At 44.3% G+C, this 10998-nt stretch overlaps 1 protein-coding gene across 1 annotated transcript; it reads right to left on the reverse strand.

The window, feature by feature from the left end:
* Positions 1 to 7605: 7605 nt before the first annotated feature.
* On the reverse strand, positions 7606 to 8886 carry LOC136505084 (myb-related protein Zm38-like). The gene is made up of 2 exons (XM_066500180.1): positions 8388 to 8886; positions 7606 to 8294 (listed from the first exon to the last, which is right to left on the reverse strand). The coding sequence occupies exons 1-2, from the start codon at positions 8648 to 8650 to the stop codon at positions 7937 to 7939; spliced, it is 621 nt and encodes a 206-aa protein (XP_066356277.1). The 5' UTR covers positions 8651 to 8886; the 3' UTR covers positions 7606 to 7936.
* Between the last annotated feature and the right edge of the window lie 2112 nt (positions 8887 to 10998).

The raw sequence follows: 10998 nt of genomic DNA on the forward strand, positions 1-10998 counted from the left end.
TTCAACACTCATAACATAAATGTAAACTTGTTTTAGTGAATGCATATCAAAGTTTGCAATACGACCAATGCCTTGCAATGCATATGATGACATGTCCTATTTTTAATATTTAAACACCCGGGGTGTTACAGATGTCGCCATCGCTGCCTGCCAACTCGATGGATTGAGAGTAGATGCGCAACAATTAGTTGGGTTCTGTCTTCCCGTCGTACTTGGTATGGTTGGACGACTTAAACTTATAGGGAAGCCACACAAAGAGTAGTCTATCAGAGAAACATGGGAACCTGTTCGGTGGGATATAGGCTTCTCTGTACTCGGACTTGCCTCTACCTTCCTTGATTCTCCTCCTGTGCGGCACCCAAATTCCTATTCTAGTTAACCTACAGTCCTAGATGGGAGTGGGCTAGTACTCGCTGTTCTCCTCCTTGGTTACCCTACGGTCCAAGATGAGAGTGGGCTGGTGCCCGCGCCTCTGTTCCTCGGGAAGGGTTAGCTTGAGATGTTGCTTTTGCAGCCTGCATCTAAAGGGCTATTGATTTCAAAATGACTTTGAGTAGTTGCTGATCTAGAGTAGGGTTTCTATGACCGCCATCTCCTCTACTAGGGAGTACATGTTGGCGTAGGGCATGGTAAAGACCCTATGGCTAGCTACTTCCATGAATTTAGTCTGAAGGTTGCCTAATGCAGAGGCTGTGACGGCATCACGGTCTTGGAGCTGTCATTCCACTTCTTCATCCCATAGACGCTATTCATACGCTGCCTCTGCCGCCAAGCACCGTCGTTCAACGTCTTAACAAGCCGATTGATACCGCTGTCACTCCTCCTTGCTGTGTTGGGCGCAGTTACGTCAAGCCAATCGAGCTCTATTCTTCCTTTCCCTAGCCATCTTCTGCTCATCCGTCTCTCTGTTGGGTGGCGCAGTGTCCAGGGAGATGTCAGACAAGGTTTCCTCTCCATCTTGGATATCTGGTGGGTTAGGCATAGGGATCTGAGGTGGTTGCCCAGCCATGAGGACTTCTCTGGAGTGCTTCATGGCCGAGTGAGTTCTATATTCTATAGTCATCGCAATGTCCAAGATCTCTATAGAATTGTGATCGTTGTTGTATGCTGGACGAGTGTTGTCATCCTGATAAGGCAAGAGCTCCACCATGCCAACTAGACAAGATGGATCTATTAAAGAAGTGTTAGGTCGAGCACCCGGCCAATGAACGATGCCTCCTTTGGGTGTGATGGATAGAACCAATCCTCTTTGGGCACCCGTAAGAGGGATTTCTTGCTCAGACTGCACGGGGTGGCTAATCGTATTTTGATAGATTGAAGCCGAATTCTTGAGTCCGAGTGGAAAACAAACTGGGTCTTCAAGTTGGACTTCATATGGGATCTCCAAACCGGACAAAAGTGATGTGACCGAGCAAGAGTCATGGTTGATGGTGACCTCCTAAGTTCGAGTTGAATCGGAAATTGAGAGGTGCGAAAACTTCTCGGCGAGTTGATCTAGTGTGATCGTTGAGACATCTGGTGAAGCTTGAGGCACTGGGATCTCCATGAGGTGACTTTGGAGCTTGCCGTTGTCGTCTATCTTGCAGATCTAGGAGCCAAAGATGAAGGTGGTAGCCGCCGAGAAAATCATATTGTCAAGGTCGTCGAGCTCTCGATTGCGAAGTCACCAAAAGCCCCTACCTAGCATGCTAGCTGTGTTTGATGACCGGCAAGTCATCATGGGGTTACACGGTATGATGTTCAAAGGGCTTCGGCGTACGCAGGAATCGATAGTAAATGCAAAGAGACGAACGATTTATACTAGTTCAGGCCCTCTTGTCGAGTAATAGCCCTTACATCCAATCGGCGTGTAGCCTTTTGTGTTGGATTGATTGTATGATTGTTAGGGTTACAAGGGGGTGCGTCGTACCTCTCTTTATATAGAGGAGAGGGTAAGGGCACGTATCTAGTCCTAGTCGGTTAAAAGAGAAGAGTCATAGTCCTATTACAGAATCTAGCTTTCATAGTTAGCCGACTAAGTTGATCTGGAATAGCTTAAAGTCTACGCCACCTTGTCTCGCGTCCTTCAACAGATCATGAGCCATCCCAGGGCCCATCCGGGAAGAACTCCCATAGGGAACCCCTAGGACCCTGGTCCATCATTTGACTTCTTTATTTTTATAAAAAATAATAAAAAATGATATACGTATATTTTTATGAAAGTATTTTTCAAGACAAATTTATTCATATGGTTCACATTTCCAAACTCAACAACTTAAAAGTCATACGAGATTTACATTGCAAACGTTTGACCTAAACCTTGTCCAAAACGATTTCTTTTACCAACCTGAGTAGGTTAGTAGGGATGGTGTGTGTTCTATATATAGCAGTGGTCTTTGGTGTCGAACCTAAAAAATCATTATAATATACTCCTATATGGAATACTAATGTGAAAGTATGAATATTTATATTCACCCCACTTAATTTTCTCGGAGACACTCCCTCGCAGCAAACGTTCCATTGGTAATGTTGTTCTCTGTTAGGCTCCGTTTGGTTAGCCGATATGATGCAAGGAACTATTCCGGACATGAAAAGCTTAGTATAAACTAAGTAATGAATCTGACCCGGAGTTCTTCACGGGGGTCATTCCTCAGGAAGCGAACGGGGCCTTGTGCCATATCATGTTCCCACGCAAGAGATATCTTGAGCGATTCTCCCGCCAATTTCACTACCCTCTGAACTTGATGTGGTAGGTGAGAGACCATAGGAGACAGCTAAGGTTGCGCCATCCGGCATCTTCTTGCAGCAATAGGCTAGCTTCAGGGACAATGCAGGGCACTCACTAGGATTTAAATTATTACAAGCCAGTTTAGATCTTTATTTATTGTTGAAACTGAATAATTAAGTTTTAAGCAGCAACAGTTTTTAATAATCACAAGGACTATGTGTTTTTAGTGGCAAACACAAGGATGATCTTTATTAACTTACCGAACATGTTATAAAATTTGGTGTTCTTTCAATTTGTTGTAGCATGTAAACCATTATATCACTTTAGATATTTATCTATAAATTGATTTATGCTTTGGGTCAGAGGGAGAGTAGCCAGTTAGTAGAAACGAGAGAAATGAATCAAAAAAAAAAGAAACGAGAGAAAACATTATATAGATATCAAAAATCTGAACTAAAAGGAAATAAATCTAAGATTAAAATATAGTTACCTTTGCGATTAAGGGGGTGTTTAGATGCTTTTGGAGTGGTAAAACTTTTAGCCCTAATCTTTTGCTGCTAATCATTAGGCATTCAAACTTTACATCTTGGTGTTTAGATACATGGCAAAACTTTAGCACAGTACCAAACAGAGACTGATTTGCCCACATTTAATGCATGATTTGGTTCATTAATTGTCACCCATGCAAAGCCATGCATGCTGCATGCTAGGCTTGTTGCTGCTGCTTGCCCTTGCTGCTACTGCTCACAACCGCTTGCTGCTAGCACTTCTGCTGCTCGCCATTGCTGCTACTAGCACTTGCTGACAGTGTTTTCAAACAATCAAATATTACACTTTATTGAACAATTATTGAATAGTTCAAGTACAGAACTCAATTGTCCTCAACTATACAAATCACTCATACACGTTACATTTGAAGTACACCGTTTCAATTGTCATGATCGATTTAACAAACCAAGGGCAATCGAGTCACGGAAAGCATTCATCATTGCAGATTCATCCCTTGCCGACGTTTGATGAGTACGTGGCTAAGAGGCCGATGCTTTAGGTGGAACATAGTTCTCATTATGATCACAACGATCAAAGTCCATATCCACTATTCCACTCTTTCTAATGAAGTTATGGAGTCTCATGCATGCAATGATAATTTGGCTTTGCTTATGAGGTGCATAACTTGGCATTTGCAACAAAATCCTTCACTTCATCTTCAAAACTCCAAACGACCTCACGATAACATTTCTAAGAGATGAATGTGCGTAGTTGAAGATCTCTTTTTTACCTTGTGGCTCCGAGGGCATTCAAACTTTACATCTTGGTGTTTAGATGCATGGCAAAACTTTAGCACTGCACCAAACAAAGACTGATTTGCCCCATTTAATGCATGATTTGGTTCATTAATTGTCACCGATACAAAGCCATGCATGCTGCATGCTGGGCTTATTGCTGTTGCTTGACATTGCTGCTACTACTCGCAACCGCTTGCTGCAAGCACTTCTGCTGCTCGCCATTGCTGCTGCTAGCTCTTGCTGCATGTCTGGCAGTGTTTTCAAACAATCAAATATTACACTTTATTGCACAATTATTGAATAGTTCAAGTACAGAACTCAATTGTCCTCAACTATACAAATCACTCATACGCATTACATTTGAAGTACACCATTTCAATTGGGCAATCGAGTCACGGAAAGCATTCATCATTGCAGATTCATCCCTTGCCGGCGTTTGACGAGTACGTGGATGAGAGGCCGATGCTTCAAGTGGAACATAGTTCTTATTACGATCACAACGATCAAAGTCCCTATCCACTATTCCAGTCGTTCTAATGAAGTTATGGAGTGTCATGCATGCAACGATAACTTGGCTTTGCTTATGAGGTGTATAAATTGGCATTTGCAACAAAATCCTTCACTTCATCTTCAAAACACCAAATGACCTCTCGCTAACATTTCTAAGAGATGAATGTGCGTAGTTGAAGATCGCTTTTTTACCTTGTGGCTCAGGGCCATCTCGATACTTTGAAAGATGGTACTTGGTTCCCTTGTAGGGCACAAGGTAACCTGGACGGTTTGGGTAGCTAGAGTACACCAGGTAAAATTTTCCTACACAATGAAACAATTTTGTAAGTTTCACCTAGTTCAAGTAGAAGCTACAAATGCAAACGTAGGAAGGTGTTTACTTGTCGGTGGATATGGAAAGACATGGCTGTACTTGGTCATAGCATCAGTGAATACTCTCATATCATGTACAAAACTAGGCCATCTAGCAAGAACAAATGTGAACCTCATGTCAAAGTCACAAATAGCCCGCACATTTTGTGTTGTCATGCCCTTACGGCACATGTGCTGAACTAGCTTATTACTTGGCACCACACATGGTATGTGAGTGCCATCTATTGCTCCAATACAATTGTTGAAGAAGGGATGGAACCTAGGGCTTTTCAATCTAGGATGAATTGTTCTGAATTCTAGATCCACCGGCTTAATGATGTCCTCAGCTTGACTAACTGACTGTGGTGCTCCAAGCATCCATAGGAACATTCCTAAAGCCTCAACTAAGGTACTATTGGTACTAGATTTCAGGCAATATGACTCTACCAGTAGATCATACAGTCGATTGAACACAGTTGGGCTCATTCTAAACATGTTGTAGTAGATGTTTCTATCTCCTAGCTTTCTCTCTACCCATTCTAGTCCAGTTAGCATTGGTTTCCTTCTCTTAGCCCTATTTGCAGCAATTGCATGGTGAATAGCATACAGAAGCATACCATTCATAAAATCGTTGTCATCATCCTCAAGAACAAGTCTAAAGATTTCCTCATCACTTGACTCATCAGAATTGTCCCCATCCCTTGTTGAATTACCATCCTGACACATAAATGCAATACAAACTCAGTTACATATGCCAATAAAAAGTGAACATGCTCACATCACAATCATAATTGAAATTTAACACACAATACAAGTGACATAGTTCAAACACAACAGACATAGTGCAAATACCAAACATAGTTCAAATGATAGTGCAAATACAGGAGTCTAACAGGGGTCTGCACATCAGGGTCCTTAGGTGCGTCCTCCTCGTCTTCCTCAACCACAGTCATACTTTTTCTGGCAACAAATGAGGTGGAGCCATCAACAGCTACACCATGGAACATTTGGTTCAATTCATCAATGTAATCTGGCCACCCCAACTTACATTTCTTCTGGTTTGGGTGGCCCTGTAGAACTATCATTGTGAGCTAGTGTACAACTTACTACATGCAAAATAGCAAACAAGCAACTTTACAATTACCTTAGTGTTGTCTTCCCACCACTGACCAGTTGCATCAATAGTGCCATTAGCTCTACGGCCTAAGCCAGTGTCATTGCGCAACCTTTGTATGAATTGCCAATATCCCTTCAATTGTCTAATCCTATTAGCGATTTGCACTCTATCATGGACCAAATTGGTTGCTGCATAATACCTTCCTATGACCTCGTTCATCCTTGTCTTGTTCATGACTCCTCTCACGCAGTTACCCTTATTAATTTGGTCAACCGAAATTTCACAGTGTCCTGGTATTTCGATCTGACTAATTTCCCCTGTCGACTCTAGCCTAATCCATGCATAGCAACAATAGGTACATACATTACAAAAACGGCAATAATCCAACACATAGCATATTTTTTTGGGTTTGAAAATATACCGTGACTTGAGCGTTCGGAAAGATCTGTTGGATCTCGTTGTCTTCAGCTACATTGTGATTGTTGAAGTTGAAGTTGTCTTACGCAACAGCTGTCGTCGCGGGTCGTCAACGTCCACCGTGGCTCCTGGATTTAGCAGGCACGCCGGATGCAGATCCACACGAACCATGCACGCCGGCGGTCACAGGAGGCAAGGGAGGGGCACGGCCACCACTGGAGGATGACGACAAGGCGCGAGCGGCCGTGGTGCCTCCTCCACTGCTACTGTGAGCCATGCGTAAGCCGAGGGTATGACTACCGCTGTGGACGTGAATGGGAGGGGGGCCCATGCTGCCGCTGATGCCTCCACCTTGTGGGTCGGAGCGAAGGAGGCCCTCATAGCCCGCCATTCCGGGCCACCCTTTGACATGGGAGTTGTGGTCGAGCGCCGCCATGTCCACCCGGGGAGCATTGACGCTGCTCGATCCCGGAAAGGGATATGCTGCGTCGTTGAAGATGTCGTAGCCGCCGGCAGAGGAATATGGATCAGGCTGTGACAGGAAGTCCCTGGTGTGGTCGCCATCGCCGTTGCTGTAGCTGTCGCCGTTAAAGCCGTCCATCTGCGATGCGCGGATCTAGATCTGGTGGACGGGGAGGACAAGCTGGATCTGGGGGCGGCGAGGAGGAGCTAGATCTAGTCGGCCGCGGTGGCTGAGAGCGAGAGCGGCGGGCGGAGCTAGGGTTTGCGTGGTGGGGAGTGAGTGCGGGGGAATGGATAGAACCTGAGCGGCGGGGTGGGTGGGTGCGGGGTAGTGGACATCCGCAGCTCCCCCCCCCCCCCCCCCCCCCACACACACACACACACATGTCTTTGCCAAGTTTTGGGCCTCTTGGCTCCCAAATACCAAAAGTTTTGCAGCCCAAGCTTTGCACTTTTTTGCCCATGGTGTATAGATCCATTTTGCCAAAAAATGAGATAAAACAACAAAAGTTTTGGCAAAACTGGGAACTAAACAGACCCTAATTCCGTGGGACATCACTAGAGTTTTTGCCATTTCTCGCCACCGAGAAGATGCTTCGGAAGCGTTCGGAATTGATGTATGTTGGAGAAAAAGATGGTCACACTAGCTAACCGAAGAAAAAAAGGGTGGAAATGCTGAACTAGTGTCTCTAGCATGCATGCAGCGTGCATCAAAAGGCAAGAAGGAACAAAATAAGCCTATATTTTGGTGAAGCTGCAAAGCAATGGCGAGTCATCAACTCATCATCATAAATATTTAATTTAGTCTAAAAAATTAAGAGAGGCCGCAGGGTTCCTCATGCATGCATGGTGAAATTTTACAGCGTCCGATCTGATGATCTAACAGACATGAGCTTTCATTCTCTCTCAGATACACTCTCTCTTTAATTAGATCTTCCGGCCAGTCGCCTGCATGGAAGAAGACGACGACGACGAGGAGGAGCTAATAACAACCATCGTCGTCGGCCTTCGCAGGCCGGGCAGAGGTGCACCACTGACTCCCTTGGCCATATCCGCTAGCTACGACTAGCTCGGCGCCAGTGCTGGCTAGTTGGCGGCGGCTGGGGATGACGGTTGGCTCGTCGGCGGGCTTAAGGACAGGTTGAGGTCGATGCCGCCGCCAAGGCCAAGCTGGTGCGGCACGGACCCGGACGTGCTGTCATAGTCGCTGCTGTCTCGGGAGCCGCAGCTGGACCGCACCACCACCGCCTTGTCATCGCCATGGTGGAGATGGCTGCTTGGCGCCGCGGCGGCGGCCGGTGCAACGGCGGCAGCCGCACTCGCCGGCTGGTGCGTCCGTGGGTCGATGCCACGGGCGATGAGCTTGCGCTTGATGTGCGTGTTCCAGTAGTTCTTGATCTCGTTATCCGTCCGCCCCGGCAGCCGGGCGGCGATCAGCGACCACCTGTGCATTCCATTTCATTAATACAAGAATCTTTGTGAAATTACAGATTATTCATGCAGTTGAGTGAGTCTTTTTGAAACAGATTAGACGTACTTGTTTCCGAGGATCTGGTGGAGCTTGATGATGAGTTCGTCCTCCTCCTGGGTGAAGTTGCCGCGCTTGAGGTCGGGGCGGAGGTAGTTGATCCACCGGAGCCGGCAGCTCTTCCCGCACCGCAGCAGGCCCGCCGCCTTGGGGAGCGACCTCCAGCAGCCCTCGCCGTGGGCCTTGATGTAGGCGACGAGCCGCTGGTCCTCCTCCTTGGTCCAGGCGCCCTTGTTCGTGTGCGCCTTCTCGCAGCACGGCGACCTCCCCATGCTAGCTGCTGCTGCTGCTCCTCTCTAAGCTACCTAGCTCAGCTACTATCTAACACACCACAAAGTGCAGTGCGCGCGTGGTGGTGAGCACTGTTGGGTGGTACTCTACTTGTATCATCGGCAGCACCTGCACTGCGGGGATACATGTGGAGGAGAGGAAACGATAGAAAAGAAAAGAGGCTGCGTTTATAAGAGAGAGACAGGGAGGGAGGGGGCGCGCATGAGCTGGAAGATATTTGACCGGGTAGGTAGGAGGAGGAGGAGAGAGACGGAAAGAAGGGAAGGGAAGAAGACGGGGGTGAGTGTCAGTAATTGCTAAGCCCTAGGGATGAGCTAGTGTGGTGGGTAGGTGGGTGGGCAGCTTCCCCGCTGCACTCCCACTCGTCCTCCTCCGGCCGCCTGCTCAAACCTCCTCGGCGTTTTGTTAATTACACTAGCTAGTGCTCTCGTCGTGTCCCCCCACAGCATGACAGACTAGCAATGCAAATACTTGAAAAGACACGTCTGCTTCTAGTTGTTAGTTCTACTAGTTTCTTAGTTCAAGCGCGTTGATATTTTGGTAACCATCCACGGAAGATCTACGAAGGCGTCAGGATTAATTAGTTGCCTCCTTGGTTTTGTTGGCGCCAAGCAACAAGGATGGGTTTACTTTTCTTTTAATGATGCGTATGTAGACAATCATGCATGCACGTATACTTATCCTTCTGAATATATACACATGTATATTCATCATACTATACCCATGTTTTAAGTATATTTGAAAAACCGAGTTGGCAGATTTTGAGATCGATGAAGTTATCACAGCCGCCACATTATTGATATAAGCACATGTGTTCTTCTGTCGATTTTGGTTCAAATTATAAAATTTTAACTGAGAACAAAACTAAAAATACATTATTAGAACAAAAGCTTTAATTATTTTATTAAACATTTATTTCCTAATAAGTTTACATATACTAGATCCACAAATGTTATATGCTAATTACCAAATAAAAAAATTGCATCTTCTTTCTCACAAAAAAATTAATAAATAGCATCTTGTAGCTTGATGATCATGATCATGAGAAGTAATAATGGAATTACTTGAAACGAAAACGGAAAGTAACAACTATTTTCTATAGTATAGAAAAAGTGACAGTAATAATTGCATTAAAATATGAGGACCTTAGCTTGTGCAAAAACAAACGACATGTTTTTGATAATGTTCAGTATGCATTATATTATTGTCACTTGGATCTAAAGTGCTAGCTTTTTACCCTACTTTTGTCAAGAACACATTCCTCACTCACTAGTCACTATAGCAGCACTAACACCCTTTTTAGGATTCTAGAAGCCCAATGCAAGCATGCCTATTCCTTGTCAGAGAGGGAAAAGAGAAAACAAGCATGAAGCAGGCAAGGGATGGAATTAATAAAAATAAATAAAATTAATTCGTTGGTTGATCAACTACCATCACCCCTCCTTTTTGTTGGACCAGGCCTTTTTTTATTACCACTACTGATTAACTACTTTTCGCAGCATATATGGTCGTGTACCTGTCGCAGCAGGAAGGCAAAGATTCCACGGCCTCGGAATTCGCCTTTTTGAAGATTATTATGGATTGCCGTGGTCTTCGGTTGGTAGTCCTTGTCACATTTTTTTTGTTGACCTTTGAATTTGAACAACGTCGCTCCATGAAGGGCAGCAACAACAATTGCTTAACTTTCTGGCAGACAGAGGTACCAACTTGCTATATAACAATATTGGTTTTTCGATCAACAAACTTCTTCTAGCCCCAACTATCCAAGTAGGCAAGTAGCAGTATAGTACGTCTATATAGTTGTCAGCCACTTAACTTTAAAGGCTCTAAAAGAGCTTCCATGTTATCAATCGGTAGATTCTAATTGTCAAATACTAGACAATAATTGTCAATGGAACTATCCAGTTTTCGAAAACAATTACCACATTTATATGTTTATTTAAAAGTAACATAAAGTAACCTTCTAAGTCTATATATAAATACGCATATGCCTAAATAATGCAAGATAATCTACACTGTTAGCTTTGCATTGATCATAAGTACTCTATTTTTTTAAAAAAATACTATGCATATTCATTGATTGACAAAACCTAACTTCTAATAAATTAAATCAGTTGAAATGATTATTTATATATGCAATTACAATATATATAGCTAAGAGTATAAGACCTATGATCTTCTTTCAGTATGATACAAGAATATTTTTCAATATAATAAGCACCAGAGTTTTGACTAAAATTATGAATAAGAAACTGTAACAATCTAGATTCATGACATCATAACACTTGGGTTACAACTAGAGTTGTTGTAACTTAAGCCAATATTTTAA

This window comes from Miscanthus floridulus, chromosome 14 (assembly GCF_019320115.1).
Source record: "Miscanthus floridulus cultivar M001 chromosome 14, ASM1932011v1, whole genome shotgun sequence".
In the NCBI taxonomy this organism is placed as follows: Eukaryota; Viridiplantae; Streptophyta; class Magnoliopsida; order Poales; family Poaceae; genus Miscanthus; species Miscanthus floridulus.